General features: G+C 40.6%; 3 protein-coding genes and 2 long non-coding RNA genes across 15 annotated transcripts in view; 3 read left to right on the top strand and 2 right to left on the bottom strand.

The window, feature by feature from the left end:
- The window catches only part of LOC111253428 (saccharopine dehydrogenase-like oxidoreductase), a 14,363-nt gene extending 13,165 nt beyond the window's left edge, over positions 1 to 1,198 (top strand). For all 3 annotated transcript variants that reach the window (XM_022812796.2, XM_086977776.1, XM_022812788.2), the window contains exons 9-10: positions 353 to 515; positions 958 to 1,198. In XM_022812796.2, coding sequence (XP_022668531.1) covers positions 353 to 515; positions 958 to 1,057 — 263 coding nt within the window. In that variant the 3' untranslated portion in view covers positions 1,058 to 1,198. The remainder of the gene's footprint in view (positions 1 to 352; positions 516 to 957) is intronic.
- Positions 1,199 to 3,406: 2,208 nt separating this feature from the next.
- Positions 3,407 to 19,707, top strand: LOC111248140 (uncharacterized). Of its 7 annotated transcripts, none has more exons than XM_022800251.2 (6): positions 7,064 to 8,082; positions 8,224 to 8,312; positions 9,221 to 9,438; positions 10,492 to 10,849; positions 11,606 to 11,772; positions 12,041 to 12,809. In XM_022800251.2, the coding sequence occupies exons 3-6, from the start codon at positions 9,304 to 9,306 to the stop codon at positions 12,236 to 12,238; spliced, it is 858 nt and encodes a 285-aa protein (XP_022655986.1). In that variant the 5' UTR covers positions 7,064 to 8,082; positions 8,224 to 8,312; positions 9,221 to 9,303; the 3' UTR covers positions 12,239 to 12,809. The 7 variants fall into 7 exon arrangements, with proteins under 7 accessions (XP_086833905.1, XP_022655731.1, XP_022655986.1 ...); XM_086977777.1 differs by having other exon boundaries at positions 7,064 to 8,093; XM_086977779.1 differs by lacking the exons at positions 7,064 to 8,082; positions 8,224 to 8,312; positions 12,041 to 12,809 and adding exons at positions 3,407 to 4,020; positions 19,570 to 19,707.
- Positions 9,271 to 10,496, bottom strand: LOC147758228 (uncharacterized). The gene is made up of 2 exons (XR_015319397.1): positions 10,369 to 10,496; positions 9,271 to 9,898 (listed from the first exon to the last, which is right to left on the bottom strand). It is a non-coding gene; the product is annotated as an uncharacterized LOC147758228 (long non-coding RNA).
- sn (fascin domain-containing protein singed) overlaps positions 13,702 to 20,027 on the top strand; it is a 53,185-nt gene continuing 46,859 nt past the window's right edge. The window contains exon 1 of the mRNA XM_022799452.2: positions 13,702 to 13,961. The gene's annotated coding sequence lies outside the window, so the exon portion shown is untranslated. The remainder of the gene's footprint in view (positions 13,962 to 20,027) is intronic.
- Positions 15,097 to 20,027, bottom strand: part of LOC111248276 (uncharacterized) — a 43,219-nt gene continuing 38,288 nt past the window's right edge. For 2 of the 3 annotated variants that reach the window (XR_015319384.1, XR_015319396.1), the window contains exons 2-3: positions 19,419 to 19,438; positions 15,097 to 18,814 (exon numbers count right to left, since the gene is read on the bottom strand). This is a non-coding gene — a long non-coding RNA (uncharacterized LOC111248276). Of the gene's footprint in view, positions 19,439 to 20,027 lie in introns of all 3 variants that reach the window. The other variant, XR_015319393.1, reaches the window with a different exon arrangement.

Here is a 20,027-nt window from a genome sequence, read left to right as displayed (position 1 = left end):
CACGAAATATGGAACAGAGTAAACACAAACACGAATAACATCTTATAAACGAAGGTCCATTTCTAATTATTGTGGGGATATCTGTTACCGAGTGTTCAATGAAATACGTATGCTACCGTGCGCTATCATGGGTATCGTTCAGCCTCATCAACTTATCGGATGAATAGATTCTTTAGTTAAGAAAGAAATTTACTAACAGTATTCGAGATTTGTGTAGCAACGTAAATTGATTTATGTTACCTCCGCTCTTGAATACACGTGGGCTCGATTCAACAAATAAGTAAACGCTTAGCGTACAAAAAGCATCTTGGCTGTCAAATACGCCTCTCGTGACCGAAGCACTTTGTTTCAGCGCTTGGCAAAGGTTGGCACACAGATGACGATGAAACCTTGCCGCCAACGAAAGAAATTGTTGTCGAGGTGGATAGCATGGATCCAGGCTATATAGCCACTTCGATCATGCTTGTTCAAAGCGCGGTTTGCATTTTGAAAGACAATATATCCATGCCGTTAGGGTAAGTTAACCATTTATTGTATCCTATGCAAGATATCCTTTATACGTTATCAGACTCGGTCACAGCTGGATCGTGTTCTTGGATTCATAAAGACGCATGCTTGAACCGCTTTTATAAAAAGGATGTAAAGTTGAACCCTGTTTTGTAGAAGCGTCACCCAAGTACTACAAAATTCACCAGTTGTTACTGTTCCATAGTCTGTTTTTTGTCTTTCGATTATTTAGCTATGATCGAGCGTAAACGCAACTTGCCCTACCATCACCTGTTTCAATGCGGTAGTTTTAAGCTAGCTACGTTTTCTATTGGCTTTGAGACTTCCTCACCTTTCCTAACTTGAAATTACCTGATATAAATTGGTTTGATATATCAGCTTTACAATTACGACTAGAGTTAATCGTTTCCTAAAGTTTGATTGGGAATTTCTGACTTCTTCGTTTTCCAGTGGTGGCTGTATTTCTCCCGGCTATGCATTTGAGAAAACAACGCTCCGAAACCGTTTGGATCAGCGTGGCATCAAGTTTAGTGTCAAACGACAATCATGAATCAAGCCCAACAGATCAACCAAGGTAATACTCTACGTAGACAAAAGCCCCCGGCGGGGCTAGAGCAGAAGTATTTGCGTAAACAACAGTATTTGCGTATAACTTGCGTCTATTAGGCAATACCCTGTTAGAACACCTATATATTGAGATTTCTCTAGCTTAAGGAATCTTCGATGTGCATCTTCAAGCTTATTGTATTTCGTCGTGTTATTATATTGACTGTAATAACGTTTTAAATTAGATTTTCATGGCAACTGTTGAAATGTCGATAGCGCGTTCATCGTAAACCAACTGTTCATGTAAAAACTAATAAAGGTACTTCCGAAAAAACATTTCGAGTCTTCACTATCATTTATATAGCATGATTTTCAACGATTTGTTTTTGTGTAGTCTTAACGTAATAGCTACTGGATAGGGAAGTACGTTCTAATAATCGCATGTATTTGTTTTGTGTTTTCGGTTGGTTACCTTCCGAAATGCTTGTTTCCTGCAGCTTTATATTTTGCAGATTGAGATACAAATGCAAAATCAAGATCCTGCTGATTGCCCTTTAACAATCTATTGACAAATATATTTGATCTGTTGCAAAAACAGATTCTTTTTATATAAATAAACACATCTGGATGTTTTGTCTAGAGCAGTTCCCCTTTAACTTAGCGACACTTAAGATGGCTGATAGTGTGCGGGTTACCATTCGAACTCAGTTAACATTGTCTATGGCGTACTCTCTTTACTTTAAATACCGATAATTTGTTAGTCCGCTTTGAAAATGGTTTGGTTACATTTGCTAAATACGTGTTAGAATGAAGATTGATTTCACATGTGCTGTTGCAGTAGTGTGAAATGTTTCACTTTTAGCGTTCCTTAATTTAAGCAGTACTCGACGCCTTGGTCCATCAAGATATTAGCAGCGACTCACCGTAACAATTACGGGAAAACTCGAAAGAACATAGACTAAGCACCGAATTGGGCATCAATAGCTTAAAAATACGAAAATAGGCTAATCAATGTGGTTATTTTTCTCTACGCATTTTTACTCGGGAACCCCTATCTCTGGGAAATATATTTCACATATTATATATATACACATACACGCGTATCTGTGTATGCGCGTAAGCTCATAAAAGCAGAAATGCGTTTGGTCCTTGTGCGTGGGTCGTGTAGGCCGAGAGATTAAGCAGGTTACTTAAATATTTGTTGTTATTAGTAGCAGCAGGCTGAGCAGTTTGGTATTTTGCTTAGGCACGAATCAGGCCAACGAAACAAAGAAGAATGAAAAGCAGTTTTTAAGCCTAAACAATTACTGTCGGTTCGTCTAGAGTTCGCAATCTGCATGTCTATGTTTCGACAATTTTTGAAGACGTGTTCCGTTGCGGCGTCTCGTACCCAGCAGCTAGTGAATACTGCAATGCAGTCGAGCCCCGCACTATGCACTGATACTACAGCCACACAGACTATATAGCCATGCCCTTTACCGCAGGTGTCCACTTAGAGGAACCCGACGAAAGAGGGTCTCCGTATGCACGTTAGTAATTTTGTGGGTTGGATTGGTCGAACCCTAATAATCACCACCAGTTTCCACTCAGCGTCAGCAAAAACATCTCTGTCTTTCCGAAAAGAAATAACATTCTGTCTTTCAGAACAGATCGGTTTGCCCACATCAGATTTTGCAGCAAGAACGCCAAATACACCTGTTTGTATAACGTCGAATCTCAATTTTCATGTACTCTTTGAAAGTATATAGTATGTAGTAACTTCCTTTTAGTTTCGGCACATCTCAGCAAAATTGCCGCAAGCCACTTTTACAACAGCGATGCGAATTGGCCATCGCTGCGACGACCCCTTAGCATAAGTAGAATAACCTTCTTTATTACCACAGGTTGTATAGTATAACGCCGTCGATAACGATGGTATTTTTATCCACTCACTCGTTCGGTTCCATGTCAATGGTAATCGGTTGTTTCTTGTCTACTGTAGCCAACGGCGTCGTTCAGTCCTATCATGGTTATGAATGCGGTTATAACTGAAATGTTTACGATGTAAATACAATTTCATGTTTATTTGAATACGTGTACGTGTACGTGTACGTACATTGTCGCGCCGACGCAAGCGATGATCGGTGTTGTCTGAAGCGCAGTAGCTCTCAAGCGGGGTTCGACAGGTTGAATCGCCGACAACAAATGGCAATGGCCTCCAGGCGATATTCAGGCCTCGGTTTGATTTTTATTTATCTGTCAATTATAACGTAGTCATCTCACTGGCCTGCGTCCTTTAACCAATGCCCTTTCCCACCTTTGGTTGCTGAGAACGAACCGGCATCTTGGCCGATCTATAGGTTATAGTCTATCGGCAGACTTCCAACTGACCACTCCTGTTGCTCGCCCGTCATTTGTTAAGACCTTTTTTACTCACACACTTCCGTCTTTAACAATGCGCGAGTACGTCGAACCAATGAATTGATAAACGACGAATCAACAAGATGATCTTTTATCTACTGAAAACATGTACTAGGATATTACCATTTGAAGCAGTCCTTTGCAGCTTCATATTACGTGTGTGGACGGTAGACTTTCGATTTTGCTACTGCTGCTTCTGAGAAGCGTCGGAAGCCTTTGCTCTAGATATGGCTGCAGCGCGCTGTGCCGTCTTCATCGTATAACTGTTTGTTAAAGGAGAGCTGGGAATATCGGAAGATAATCGACCACCAAAGTAACTTGTGTCTGATTGTATCCTATGCGTGCTCGAACACGCCTATAAACGTACAGCGCCCAACTTTAAGCACTGATTGAAAACAAAAATAGACAACTGGCTCAACTCGAATCCAAGTTCTGTAGAAATAATAACATGACAGTGACTATAAGCTGACTAGATTAAACGAATGGGTATTTGGAACAGTCTGTTGAAGACATCGACTTTGAAGATGCTACTTCACAACGCAACAAGGAACAACTTCTACTATCGAGGTAATCGTTGACAACGTTTCCGTTCAAATGTACTCAAAGAACATTTTTATGAACAGTTCATTGCAAAATATACAATGGTAACTGACAAAGCTTGCTGAGCAATCCGCTTAAAATAATTGAAAACTTATATTGCATTAGATAAATGCAGGTTGGCGTACATCAAAAATGTAGGTGTAATTTCAAAAAAACGTTTTTAGAAATATGGGTGAATAGATTTCATTTTCCCAACCTAAGATGCATTTAATTTGAATTGAAATTTTATTGATGTAGACAGGCGGTGCCGTGATGAATTCTTAATCATTCGGATAGAAAAATTTACGTCAGTTTTTAACTTAAGCGGGGTTTATAAAATGTGAAAATATAAACATTTACTTGGGAAGCACTGAGTAACTTTGGCAGCAAATAAATAAGCAGTGTTTACCCAATGTACTAAAACTGGTTGTTCGTTTTCTAAAACTACTAGTGTTACTAAAACTAGGTCATATTTTTAGACGACGGGTTTAAGGAGTGAGGAAAGCCATAATCACAATACCTCCTCAATAGTTTATTAACAGCATAACGAGTCTGTGTAACTTGTCAATCCAAGGTTACTCGTAATTGGCACTAAGCCGGTTACACAACTTAAGATGTTATTGTTGTACAGCTACGTTCATATACGAAATCTGTACTTTGCCTAGCATTAATTAAAGCAAAAGTATTAACGATTATCAAACTGTAACATCAATATATATATATATATATATATATATATATATATATATATATATATAGACCACAAAGAGACAGGTCCAAATCCCTCACGAAGTTTTTTCGGTTTCATATGAGCTGTTCTAAATAATAACCACTTAAAACGGTTGAATGAGGCCTTTACATATAACTATTCTCGTACAACAAAGGGAAGTTTTAATTTGAAAAGGCTACGATGTTGAAAAAATTAGATTTGGCTTCACCTGTAAAAAACCTACCTAACGTTATCGTAGCTTTTCGAACTCGTTCTTTCCCTCAGATCTGTTTTTCTTAATAAAGCACGGAGATATAGTTTAAATGCGTATTGAGAATCGGGACTTCAAAGGAATCTCTCAGTGAAGTCCTTCTTGAGGTTTCTCTAGGCAAAAAAAGATATGGATGATAACAACCCCTGTTGTTCGAAATGCATGCTAATGATTCTTTTGTGTTACAGATATACGGGTCCATTACATGTGGGAGAATAAGAAATTTTCCTATTGGCATGGGCCGCAATTTGCAACAGTTGTAAGTCAGTGTCGCAAAGGTGATTCAACGCTTTACGAGAATTTAACGCGTCGGGAACACTTGTGATATTAAAAATGGTGGCGCGCTGCTTTGACCTTAGACTAATGCTTGTATTAGGTAACAAAAAAAAACTCTATTTTATAGGTAGAGAGGCTTACAGGACAACCGCTCTATATCCAGTGAAAAAATGGTTTTCCTTGAAATTTAAAATTAGCATTATAATAGAATACATTATAAGTGCATAAATTATTGCTATCTCACCTATTTGCGATACTTCACTATGAAATCAGAAAGAGAACTACATTTATAATAAGAAAAAAGATTTATTTAATTTTTGTCTATATAAAGTAATTGCACTTTCACGGTAGCCTCGTCACACATGTCGACATTTAATGGCACAAACAGCTCATTGTCTCTGTCTTCACAGAGGGCGTTGTAGCTATACAGCTACAACGCCCTCTGTGAATAAGCATAAAAACATTGTATTGTTTGCGCAATGGGCCCTAAATACTATGAAAGTAAAGCTATGTAACACTTGTAAATTTCGCATAAAAATGGTTGCATTACTATTATCATGTAACATTTGTTGGTCACTCGTTGACAATGTGCCTTGTTAGCTTGTCATATCTAGAAAATGCCTCAAACTGTTAACCACGAGCCTTTAAGGGACAATATTTGTATGGTTCGGTTCATGGCTCTTCATTTAGTTACACAGATGTTATCTTGTAACAAGGCTTCAGCAGAATTATAATGATACATTGTAGAAAGAAAAAATTTCAATAATGGCCTTAGTGCTCAATGAACTGTTTGTAACAAATGATAGTAGTCCGCTCATCAATCCTTGCCAGCACTACTGATAGTACTGATTTATGACGATCATTTACCAGATTAGAACATTAAGGATATCTCAATATTTCTAATAGTTCAACCAAAAATAATAATGACATTTTAAGGGCAATTGCAAGATATGATCTTCCAAATCTTGCACAAACAATCAGGCCGTCCATCGGAAAGAGGCGGAAACTTCAATCCAAGCGATAACAATTCGAAAAATCGATTTTTTATTGTAGGGTGTCAGATAGAGTATCTAGTATTACTAAATCCTTAGAGGAAAAATCGTAAAAGCTATCTAATAGATTGTTTTTGGCACCAGAATAAAACTGCTTCTCTATCTACTCGTGGTCAACTGCTTCTCGAAACTGCCGTTTCGTCGCACAGGCAACCTCAGATCGCTAACCTGATAGGCCTGACAACTCACTGCATGCAATCAAACTTACTAAAGTTGTTTGAGTAAAGTTATTCAAAGAAATAGAAGGCCGGATCACGACTGGACTTCCTTTAGCACATGCTACATAGTCTGAAGGGCATAAAACAATCCGTTGAAGATAGAATGTGCTTAGACCGTATTTACCCATATTTTCTCAGACTTGCTGGAAAACTCTAAATTCAAAACTAAATACGAGAAATGCGTTATCAGTCCCAGTAAACAATAGATAACTAAAGATATGAATAGATTTTTTAATCTATTAATTATAAAGACTGCAATGTTGTGTAGTATCGATTATTACCGCTAACTACCTAAAAGAGAATCTTTCAAGGAGTAGTTAGTTTTGGCATCTATGGCCTGGTAGATCTGCATTTGCTGTTCTATAGAGAAAATCTTCCGCTAAAAACGTGATATGAGTGACACTCCTGTGAGAATAATGCGTTGACGCGAAATTAAAACACATTATGTGCCCGACATGCCCCTTGCCATTCATCAGTCAACGACGATGCGGCACAATTTTCCCGGTCACTCACTTTGACATCTGCCTGTGTCGTTGTTCGCCTTTTCGGTCACCTATGAAGATTCGCCTAAGACTAGTTTTTTGCATCTATTTGACTAGGCTAAGCTCGGTTAATAACGACTCAAATAGCATCTTTTCATGATTCTTAGATATTGGGAACTGGCGCACATATTTACGATCTATTCGACCCGATCGTAATATCGTTAGATCTGTGTTGCAGATGTCTAGGTTAGCAAGGTCAGAAGCAGTGAGCTGAAAATCTGTTTGATGATATTGTTCTGAGGTTGTTCCTCTCTCCTTGTTTTCATTGTCTGTATGCACCGTGGGACCCACAGCTCGTCTCTTGGCCGGTATCTTGTCTGATTTTTTCTAGTATCGCGCCTCTACTGCAGATGCCCCTTTAGAAATCTGGGTTTGTCGTTATCTCAAGGGAAAAGACAGCTATAACTCATCGTGTAAATGCTCTGGTAGGCTTTAGCAAGGAGTAGATTAACCAGTAATAGCTCCTGAAGTATTTCTGGCGATTTAATTGCGTGTCTATCACACCGTTATTATACATGATAGATGCTCGTAGTGAGTGGCAGAAAGCAACACGCACCGCCTCAAATAGTTGTGGTACATCAAAAGACTCTAGAACTGTCTGTACGCTGTAACGCTAGGATGGCCTTCTTCTCGCTTGAGTCGCTACTGCCTCTTTTTCTTTCGCAGCTGTTGTAGTAACCGTTCAGACGTCCTTGGCTTGCCAATGATCTACATCACGCCAGGTTAGCTTGACAGAATGTGGAGAGTTCCTTAAGCCCATTGCACCTGGTTTGTCGGGGCACTCTTACGTCTCGTAAGCAACCTGTAGCATTTGGAGACATCTGAGTGTCAGCAGTACATGTGTGCGTCCTCTGTACAAATAGTGCGATCTGATGAAAGCAGACTACTGCTGACCGCAACATCAAGAGGATTCCGCTACTACTTGCCTTGCAAAAAGCAGCTCAAAAAAAACTGCCCCCGATATTCAGCTTAATAGAAAAAGGTGAAAGTTAAGTAAGTTAAATGTTTTCACGCATAAGTACACCATTGTGCTACCACGAGTCGGCACTGAGAGTTACAACGGAAACTGGTAAGATGAAGTTCACAGAAAGCTAGCTCTATATATAATAACTTTGGATTGCAGAACAAGGATATACTTTGAACGAGTCGGCGTAGTAACTGCAGTATAAACCCTAGTGCGTCTGCGCAGCGCCGGCGCGCGTATCGATTCATGTTCGTATAAAAAACACTGCGCAGCTATATATTCGTATGATGTTTTGGTATACCCTACGACAGGAAGCTTTATGGGCTTCTGAGCCAGATTATATCTAGAGCTTTGAAGTTTACATTTTGCTAATCAAAACAAAATTAAATTTCCTTAGTGATAAATCAGAAACAAATGTGCCCACATCCTTGAGCTGTACTAGAGCGGCAACGGTTTTTTTTCTATGTTTTGTATGTGCGTGCGTACGCTGGCCCCGTAAAGACGTATGATATCGGTACGGTATACAACGATAGATGTACATTATCTGTTCCGTTTCTGAGTGTTAACAATGATATCGACTACGAAGCAGCATCGACGTGGCAAGAATGACATATATCGTTGTAATTCAACCTCGGGCCCCAATATCAAATACTTTTAAACCCGAAAGAACACCATCCTAGTGAGACTTTTCGGACCAAACTTCTCATTACAATCTATATGTTAAGGTCCTAAAAATTTTATTGTTGAAATAGCTAGCGGCTAAGTTGTCTATCACTATATGTAACAGTTATTATAGAAATGCGCTGCGGTAATTAGTGCGCATTGACAGCTGTAAAAAAATTGGCAATGTGTACTGCCTGAGAAGTGATGAGGTTTTTTTGTTAGGCAGCGGATCCCTTCCGCTCGATATAGGCTGAACTAGTCCCTTTATCCTAGCAAAGAAACATCCGAAAATAGAAACGAAAAATTAATTATTTGGGCCTAGCAAGTTTTACTACCTAGTGAACTCTACAGAATGTTCTTAAACCATAGCAACGAGTAGCAATATTGAGGGTAGAATAACTAATTACTACATCATTATTATTACCTGACTGTTACCTATTATTACTAACCTAACTAACCACACGCATGATAAATGCGTTTGATTACTTTTCAGGCTATGATTCCAGGCAAGAGATTGACCTTCTCGTAGATCGATTCCAAAAGGCATCTGTGCGTCGCAAGGAAAAGGAGTATGAGATGCGGAAAAAGAAAAAACGGTCAGGCACACCTCAGCAAAAAGAACCGCAAGGGTCATTTCAGTTGCAGAAAGTCTACGAGGATAGTTCTGAATCTCAGATTTGCCAAGGACCCACGTTACGTTTCATGAAGAAGGTGTTGTTATTACTACCATTACTGTGACTTTTTATTTTTAGTCGGCAGAGATATGGTCCGACTAATTGAAATACGGGTGTAAATAGTATATATAGTTAAAGATTTCGATTTATTACATTAAGACTTTGGCTGGCTCGGACGATATGAGTAAGCTAACTTAGTTCCTGTTTCGATGCAGCTTCTTCGTTCGTACTAAAGACGAAATCGACTCTGTTAAGCGAATTCTGGCCTCGCAGCTATCCAGACGATGTCTACTTAATCAAACAACATCTGTAGACTTTGTCTGTGATTCATAGTCGTACGATAGGCTGGCTGCACCATCGGTTGTGTTTCTTACGCTGAAGGGAGAGGATCGGTTTGAGAATAAGATGATTTGATAGGCTCGCCTTTTTGACCTGCCACTGTTTACCTTCTATTCTGACGGCGCGCAGTAGGAAATTACGACCCGACGAAACGAGCTCTGAAACGTCCGTGAAAGCGAGGAACATGTTTGACATACCTGTCAATGTAGTTATAATTTATTTTTATTCGTTATATAATATACTTGTCAAGTGACCACCATTGATATAACTTGTTTATCGCTGCGTTCAAAGTTCCGCATGAGGTGTGCAATGCCCCTGTCTTCTACATGGCTCTAGATTAATGCCACGTATACAAAGTATTGATTGACACTGCTACAAGTGCGGTCATAACGTTCGTTTTCGAACGCACTCACTTTACGATTAGTTTAAGCCTAATGCTATATTCATAGCTCCACTCGACTAAATACTCATCGATATCTAATATCGATGTAACAGATATATGGGTAGGGAGCTATATTTCATAATATTCAATCCATGGCCCTCAGGAATAGCTCTATAGGAAAAAAGTCAATGTAATGCTTTATATGGGTGCAAGTCAAAATCAACAGGTTTCCCCGGTACACAATACCTATTTTTGCTGCGTAGGATCCAAACCGGCTCCATCGAAATGGCCCTCGTCTAATAAGCTTGATCACTGTTTACTTTTATGCACACATATTCTGACACGCTTTATATGTTCGTTCTCGGGCAGGTATTCTTATCATCAGCGGTTAAAGTGTCGGGTCGGACCGAACAGCAACTTCCGTCATATCTGGAAGATGAGTTTATCTTGAAGTGTCTTGTTTGGCACAATATCTTCCGGTCGCGTCATCAAGCGGCCGCTTTACGTCTCAGTTTTCCGTTGTGCCATGAAGCTCAAAGGCTAGCTAACGAAATCGCCCATACAGATCGTATTAGTTTTCATGAATCGTTAAAATGGCCAAATGGCAGTTGTAACTCCGAGGATTCGAAAAGTCCGTCGGCGAAACTCCACGAACGTGGCTTTGGGCAGAGCCTTTACGTCAAATATCAACCACTCCTTCTCGTGGATTCACGCATGGATGTGACGGGTGTGTATATTGGATTCGAAGTTGCGGCATATTGTATCACGCCATGTTTTACATCGTACTTCGCTTACCTGATTACACAGCTTTTAATTAAAAAAAAAAAAGCTATGACAAATATATTCGCTGTGTGTAATTTAATGCGCAAAAACTTACCATTTTGAACGCCCACGTTTCGTTACTGAAAGGAATAAATATCCTCGCTAAAGGCTCGTTTCCTCCGTTCAAACTTCTAAATCCTCACTAATAGAATAGCGAAAATATTCTTATCCAGCTAATTTGAGAGAAGAAGTAGAGGCCTCTTGCGAGGCTTTGCTTCCCAATGTTTTGATAACAAAGTAATAGAAAAGCAAAGGGTTGCTTTTTTATTTGAGATATGGCCGGGTCATTTATTTGTCTGCGGTGGAGGAGAACAACGGGGTCACAAAAACTTCGTTGCTAGACGCCTTAGAGCCCATCGTCACATAATGAGTGCATATAATACAAGCGTTTCAACTTGACGATCCCCTTAGGAACAGCCTAAGGAATGGCTAACAAATATCAATGACATACGTAGCTGTTCTATTTTATCAATGACTTAACAATAGGTGCCGTGTCTCGCAGGACGGTTACCTGAGAGGATCATATCTATATCTCTTACGTTCATATAAGTGTACTTTAAGTGTATTATTACTTCGGTGCCATTAGGAATTTCTATAGCTTGCTCTAAATGTTTACTACGTGCGTATGTACTTACAAACGCGTTTCTGTTATGTAAACAAGCAAAGGAAGTTGTTAAGCATTGGTACCACGGGGGAGCGATGCGTTATGATTACTCGCTTCATCCGGAAGTACTACACACGCAGGGAGCCGCATTTTCGCAGCTCGTTTGGAGGGACTCTACGGATCTGGGAATTGGAAAAGCTCATTCTTTGCACAACGAAGCAAAGGTAAGGGACGCTATTGCTGCAGTAGGTTAATAGGATAGTGACTTAAGCTACGGTGTGTCCGTTATTTTCTCTAACGATGCGTCCGTCATCATATAAGATACTAAATAGCGATATATTATATACATTTGTACAACGTATGTAGGGATCTCGGACTAGTGATCGCCTTAGCCGGCGTCCGGTTAAAGGGCCCACTGGCTAAGGTATCACTGCAGCTTTCGTGAGTTCTTTTATAGCATGTTGAGTTCAATGATAAGTGCTATGATCGTAGGTAATTGTTGTCGCCCTTTACACACCTCGTGGAAATGTGCAAGGTCTATTTGTGGACAACGTACGACCGTATGTTAAAACGTGCACAACTCCGATCGGATCAGACGTTTCTGAGGACGAGTCAAGTGAGAAGCCTTGTGCCAGCGAAAGATTTTCCAAGATTGACGAAAAAATAGTCTACGCTGACGCAGTTTATTGACGTGGCCTTTCATTAATTCTAGTGCTTTATCAAGCGTTACCAAGTTAGCGTCACTGTCGATACCCTTGCCCTTTGGTAAAATGTCTCACATTGCATTAACAGTTTAATGTAAAATTGTGTAAACTAGTATAGCAAAACTAGCTGAACATTTATTAAGGAAACTTATCGATGCCATAAATTAGACGCCGATGATATTGAATTAATGTTTAAAATAGAAAAGTTTGAATTTATGCCGCCGTGTATCGCTTATGTAATGCATAAATATGATACGCCACTGTGACAAATGGTCGCCGAAATAGGGAGCTAGCTAGGACGCTCGCAAGCCAAAAAGAAGTGCTAGTGTGTTCATACAAATATGATACGTGTAAACTGCATAAACTTCTAAGTAGATACATTATCGTGCGACTTTGTTCACTCCGTTAAGTAGTAGATCATGCTTAGAGGTTTTTTCCATGTCAATTAAAGCTATGAAGAACGAACGTAGATGGGCTTATCATATATTTGGTAAGTAATACCTATAAAACTTGATCTAGGTCTTCTGTGAAATAAATTATTAGAACGCTAAAACAGACCCAGCGGTGTCTTCCTAGCCCCTTTTCCATTACCTTATCGAGTGCGTAGATACGTATAGACTTGCCTAATGTTTACATGTGTGTTGAAGCCGATGATAATATTCGGGCCGCTAAGAGAGCGGGTTGCCAACTGATTGTGGCTTGATTGTCATAAGTAGCTAGTAGAGTCTATTTAGTTCGATAGTGATGCGAATGTCAGGTTCGAATAATTCATCTGGATATTTGAAATAATTTGGCTGTTTCCGTTTGAGCATTTCTTTTCGTCAATACCTTCAGCCCAGATCCTACAACTGGACAAGTTCGACCCATGAACTGCGGCGCCATGACAATGAGAACATGTTCGACTCATGAACCGAGGCGCCATGGCAACGAGAACATTAGATGAATCAACCCATCAGAATGACCCTATGGCGTCCATTGACAGATACACCCAATGTTGTCCGTTTTCTCCGTTCATTTATCCTAATGCTCCGCATGTCCCTACAAGAATCTGAATTACTTCATCCCCAGTGTTCAACTATTTTTCAATTCTATTGATACGAATCAAAAAACTTTTCCGCGGTTTTTTTTCTTCTCGGCGGTTTTCATCTCGGAACGCTCTCTCCCTCGACAGGCGCGTTGAGAAAGGGCCAACGCCCCCATCACCCCATTCCTTAGCAGACGACGTACAGCGCCGTAACTGTACGAGGACGATGTGTTTGCTGAAACTGTTCATCTCCTTAGCTAGGCTCCACACGAGGTGGCCTCTGCTGAACCGCTGAGAGGATCAACCACCCCACCAGACGACAATGGGTGAGGGCGCGGTTAGGCCTTGGGGTGAGAGTCCCCCAGGCACCCCCAGCGATGTTGTTGTCGCTTTGTTGTGCGTATGTCTGTCTGAGCGGCCTTCCGCCGCCGGTGTCGGTCTCCAGACTGGTTTGTGTCTTTTCTTGCTGCTGCTGCTGCTTGAAGCCACCGCATCAGTGTGTGTTTGTCCTGTTGTAGATACTCTCCGAAGCGCCTCCAGCGCCGCCAGTTATTTTGACCGTGTGCTGCTGTGAACTAGTGCTGCTGTTACCGGTGTACGACTGGATGTGAATGAGTGCAAATTTAACCTAGTTTCGCAGAAAAGTCCAGCATTAAACAACTTTAAACAAATACATCGTCCACAGGCAAGTATTTTTTATATTGAACTTTATATACGATATGCTGATACCATCGCCGCGAGCCGATCAAGGGGCACCCAACGACGCTGCTTGAGCTGGAGACAAACGCTCCTAGAAATAGCTGCTGCTCAACGGAACTCAGAGCCCTAATCGTTGCTCTGTAATGGTGAACAATTCCAAGCAAATCGTCGAGTTTTCTTGTTTTGGCAAGCATTGTTACTACTAAAGCGAGGTTTCGAAACTGCTATGGGCGGGTCTCGGCTAGAAACGCGGAGGATGTGGCAAGAATCAATGACCCCTGGAGTTTCTCACGCTGGGAGACACGCTTCGGCGTAAGAGCCAGCAGTTGCTATATTAAACACAGTTTTTAGGACTAATTGGATAATAGCTATATAGTATATGCAGTAAACTAAAGCTCACAATGATTTCCTATTTTTCTTCGAGGGGATCAAATGCTATAGAGTAGCAATGAAATAAACTAATGTTCTGGGAGAACCGGACAAATGACTGACCCAGTTCTGGGAAAAGCAGCGCTCTGAAAAAGCCTAGCCCTAAGAGTCGCCAAGTGGTCCTCAATTCTAATTAACCTACATTTTACTTTATCCAATGTTAGTCGAAGCACCGTTTGGCTTCTAATTCTATATTGGCTAAATCTCTATATTATCTAACTATTAAACATTTTCGTAAGCACCGGGTGTAATGCAAAGGATAAAATAAGAAAAAGCTGCGAGCTTTAAAAAAATGTTTAAATTAAAAAAAAAAAGTGGCCACTGTTACCAACTTCACACGAAGCACACACTTTCAGTGAAGCTTGTACCGAGATATCTGAACGGTACCCCTCTCATAAGCCTACTTTACAGTTGATACTAGTTCCGGGATTATTTTCGATAATGAAGGAAAACTCTTGCACATAATTGTAAACAATAGGGGTATGGAATATCAGGTACACTGTGTCATGAGAATTATTAAGTAATGAGTAAGTAAAAGCGTCGGTATTGAAATAACATTCAGCAAGGTATATTGCTGCAACCTTAAGACAGCTGAACAGACGACGTTGAACAAGCAAAGCCTTACAAAACACGACCCTGACTATCGTTACGGTCCCGTTGATATGAGAAAGCATAAATAAATCGCTCTGTATACTGCTGCTGGATCGTAACGTAGCAGGATTCATAAAAGAACGCGCGCCATATACAGAATAGCGTCAGGCCTCTGCAGCTGAGCGTTGTATTTTGGTCACGTACTTTATCTATTTCTCATCAACAATTTGATTAGATTATAGTTACAGAGTACTACTGTTAGATATATCGGCTCCGTTAACGGGTGACTCTTGATCCTGATCTCATTATTCGCCATTTCTTTTAATGCCGCTCCAAAGCGTGTCGACTGTAAGGTGAGAGGCTGATAAAACAGAATCTTTCAGTGTGTTTATCGGTTTCGATTTCTCCTGTTTTTTATTTTTTTTTGGCGTCAAGCATAGATTACAACATAGTTTGACTATAGCCTGAGTAATGTTACAATATTGTTGAAACGTTACGCAAAATTACGTATAGACCCGAAAAATATTTCGACATCTTGTCAGTTGTGTGCCATTGAACATTGTAACGCTATACACGCCATATTTACGACAATTCAAGCATTCGATTTGGATGTAATAGGCATGATAGTGGTCCGAAGGCTTTGGCCTGCGATTATTGTTTTTAAGTAAAATGTACGGCTACTCAAATGTGCGTGAAGGTGCTAAACATGCGTATGTGTATATGTACATATATACTCGTGCTAATATTTTTCATGTATAGCCAGAGCGATGCGAATGTTTATGTACATGTGCCGGATGGCATCATTTGTCAAGCTTGGTGGCTACAATTTTATCTAATCGAAGGCGAGGGGGGTGACTATATGGCGGAGTTAGCCACCGACGCCTGCATCGTCCTAATAGAAGTAAAGCACCACTTCATCTCTAGCACGAACTTACGGCATCCACAGTATGAAGGTGGCATCTCTCATTCGATTTTCGGGGAAGTCCATTGGTTGCGGACGAATAACTGATACGATCTCTACCTTGCAGATGTTATACTGACTTGCCCTCAGAGCAAAATGCCCTCTACGCAATGCACGTTTGCTATCAAACGTTGACACGGGATCTGATAGATCGTGGCTCCCACCCTGTAATTTTCCCGCCTCACTAGCTATTCTGGATGAGTTATATGGGTACACTTAATTGTAGTAGCAGAGTAGTGGCTGCTCAATGAACCTACGATACAAACGATAGAAGCGTACAATTTGCTGCAGAGAAATGGATCAACGGTGACTTGATAAAGTATCGCTCAAAGCTTACGTACAAGAGTTTCGCCCTTGACTCATTCAGCGAGATATTTATTGTTTTCTGCAAACTTCTCTGAGTATCTCCGAAGATTACATTTCACTGAAGAGGTCAAAGAGCTGAATTATTTAGAACTCGTAAACGATTATCTCGTACATATTTTGTTTGCGCCGACCCAACGTGTCCGCCTTGAAACTCATCTAGTTCTCTCACATTTCTGCTTGCCTTTGTAACGTATGATATCTGTCGCTGGGTACACGGTAAAGCTTTGTGGCCGAAGAACGAACAATAATCATTGCAAATGACTGTTGCGCCACGGAGACAGTGGGCAACGAGGTCAGGAAAAATCTGCTCCGCTACAGACAAAATTGTTGGGAAATTCCGTCCAAAGCTTTGTTGGCCTGCTTCCCGCTGCGACACGTGACCAACCTCGGGCATAGCCATCAGCATTAAGTCGTTAGGGGATGCCTTCTCATGCGGAATGCCATTATCCTGTTACAGTGTGTGTGTGTACTATATCTGTTTTTGATTCTACAAAGTCCTCTTAGATCCCGTATGTATATATGCTATACCGATCCTAAAAGTTTGTTTGTGGATAACAACAGTTAATTGAAGTCAATCGCTTTCTTCCGGCTTCACGTACTTTCTTTTTAATCCCAGCTTCAGTACAAAGGCTTTTAATTAGTATCGACTACAACGCTGTGAAGTGGAACTCGTTTAACTTTAGCACATCGAAGTAAATGATGGAGGCCAGGTCCGGTATATTAGATACTAAAAGATAACAACAAGTGTGTTTAGCCATTATTGTTAAGAAACCAGTACAATTTTGGCTATCCGGCTGCTGCTCGTGGGACATCTGCGAAGCGCGTATTATACGTTTGACGCATGACTTGATCATGATGACAACCACCTTTCATCTATCTGTACCGCCCAACATTGTCGTACTATTTTATTATGGCTGTACAATGGAAAAGTTCACTAGTGATAGATAATTCTCAACGGCAGACAAACGGACGCGGTTTTATTTCGTTGATTTAATTTTTAGCGAAAATGATCATCGTTTTGTTGTCGATTGGTGTCAACATACAAATTATTATTGTTGTTGGTATAGACGAGCGAAAAACCACTCGTAGCGGTTAGATCTATTTAGCGCCGACAACATTGTTGGCGGCTATCGCTATGATGCTTCTGAATATTTACGTGAAGAAATATTGACGGCGAAGTGAAGGTGCTGTGCCCAATAGCTCCGAGATGCAGTAAAGAAGTCAGTAACATTATAACTAAAATTATATAATTACGCCTATAGACCCTTACTACTCACATAAGCGTTTGTGACGAAGGTAAGGGATCCAAGGATACTGCCACACCACCGACGAAAAGCAGAAATGTCAGAAAGCATGCAAAGGAGCGAAACTGTGTGGCGTCGCAAAGGTTTTTGGTGATGGCAGGACGGAGCCGTGTCGAACAGGGCGACCACTCGTATGAGAAGCTAACAATCTGGTCCAGTAAACGGGTTCCTTATTTCGTTTAGGAACAGGTCGACGGCCAGTGAGTTAGTTATTATAGCTATTAACATCCGTTAGTGCTATATAAAATAGTTTAGCAAAATTTTCTATTTGTTTATACCTACCAAAGTATTTATTATGATGATAATTTATAAATCGAACCATCAGCGTCCCAAGTCTTGCCTCCAGAAAGTGTCTGATACCTATGCGGCTAGCACACAATAGAAAAGCACAAACAAAAGCACTACATTTATGCTGCTAGGTGACTATTTAGATTGTCATTATTAGGACGACATTAGCAGATTGACCGGAGAGTGATCTCTTCGGTTGTAGGTCCATGAAGTCTAACTATTTCATCGAATGTGGGTTGATCGTTTTTAGGTCTTCTTTCTTAGAAAGAGCATTTATGTTATTTTTGCACAAGCAACGCTGATTGCCGCTGCTGCAGACGGTCGGAAGCTATAGTAGTCTGCCCTGTTTCACCGTTGTACTATACCACACACTTCAGATGCACATTCTGGATGACACCATTTTCTCTATTCAGGCCTGTTCCTTTTTGTGACAGACTAGCCTTGGCACTTCGGGCAGTGCCACACCCGACCAAACCCACATCGATCTGAAGACACATTGATTGCCATTGTTCCTATAACATCAAACGTATTACCAGTGGTCCATAAAAGTCGTCACTGCTTAGCGCCACTTCTGCAAAGGGCCGACACATCTCTATTTAGCTGCGACTTTGAGCAATATTATTGGAAAAACTGGAAATACTTCGCCCCGAGTACTCGGTTTCGTTTACAAAGGGACAGATGATTGCAGACCGGCGTAGCATTATCAGTTTACTAAGAAAAATAGCTATAGTATAACCACTATTCCTTCGGGCACCAGAATGCCAACAGGTCTGTGTACATACTTTATGCTTGACTTACGATTCTTCTACAACCAGTTTCAAATATGGCTGAGGCTTCGTCTGGCCGTCGACGTCGTCTGGTTTCTCAGCTGTGATCAGTTTATTTTTCATTGTTGGGTCGCTGGAAATTTACGAATTGAAAACAAAACAGACACCTTTTTACGTAAAAATAAAAATGATGTGTAAAAGATTATTTATGAAGGCGGACGAATTAGACGCACTAAAAACATGACTCCGAAGCAAAAAGAGTGGCGAACGATAAATGGTGACGAAACTATAACCAGGTGTGATAGTTCCGGTAGCTGCAAATTGCGCGTTGTCAGGAAAACAGAGACGTTTTTTCCGTTTATTTGCTAATATGGTCACCGCCGTCATTGTTTCCTTTGCTGCCATTGTGCGTTCTTCTTTTCAGACCAAATCAGGATAGGTTTGTTTGCGTCTGTATCTTTCCGAGAGATCGATATGTATCAATACGTGTGCTTCTTATTTCTTATTTGTATCAATATCGTAGACGAGGTTAACATTTGAATCGGTGTGTAAGGATGGCTGGCGGCAGAGAATCGGCTAACTCCTACATAGTGTTGAGCATATGGGTCTCTGCACAAACAATAAGGGCATATCTCTGTTTCACATCACTTTGCGTTTATCATCCGCCTCGGGAAACGCCGAGAGACATGTCGCTGGTTTGTTATATGTGAAATTTACGACATAGCACGTACTCTCACCTTCTATTACCAGGAATCACCTAAAAAGCACAAATCGCGTGAAAATGTAAGCTAACACGCAAATCAAATACGTTTTATGATATTTTACCAATATATATTTCCGATTTGATCATTTTCGTTCATTCTTCGCTTGTGAGTTTTGTCTTTTCAGGCAAATCGCCGCTCTTCACTCTGGTGACAGATACTGCGTGAATTTATCTGTCTGAACGCATTCCGCGAACTAAGCCTAGGCCTAATGACAATGTCAAACGTAAAACTCAATCCTTAACAATAAAATCGTAGAAGTACATGTTTTCGTTGTGATGATGGCAAGCTAGTCAGATATAACTGCCGTCTGCCGATGATGACGGTAACAAACAATGACTATTAATGCAAATAATGTTTCAGTAGTGTTGCATCGTGGCTTTGCGTCTCCTCGGCTGGCCTATTACTATACGACCTCATTCACAGCCGAGTCAGGTGGCAGAAGATGTACGTCTGTCTGGCTGTATGAGAGTGTGAAAGAGAAGTATCTGCCTGAGATACGTGTTGTCAGTATGTCTGTTATATATATGTATGATATACGCGGCCTTTGTCTACCGGCGTGCAATGACGATAGAGCTTAACGAC

The sequence above is a fragment of the Varroa destructor genome, unplaced genomic scaffold (genome assembly GCF_002443255.2).
Source record: "Varroa destructor unplaced genomic scaffold, Vdes_3.0 BEIS01000001.1, whole genome shotgun sequence".
Taxonomy (NCBI): Eukaryota; Metazoa; Arthropoda; class Arachnida; order Mesostigmata; family Varroidae; genus Varroa; species Varroa destructor.
This window is presented reverse-complemented; position numbering and strand designations above follow the sequence as displayed.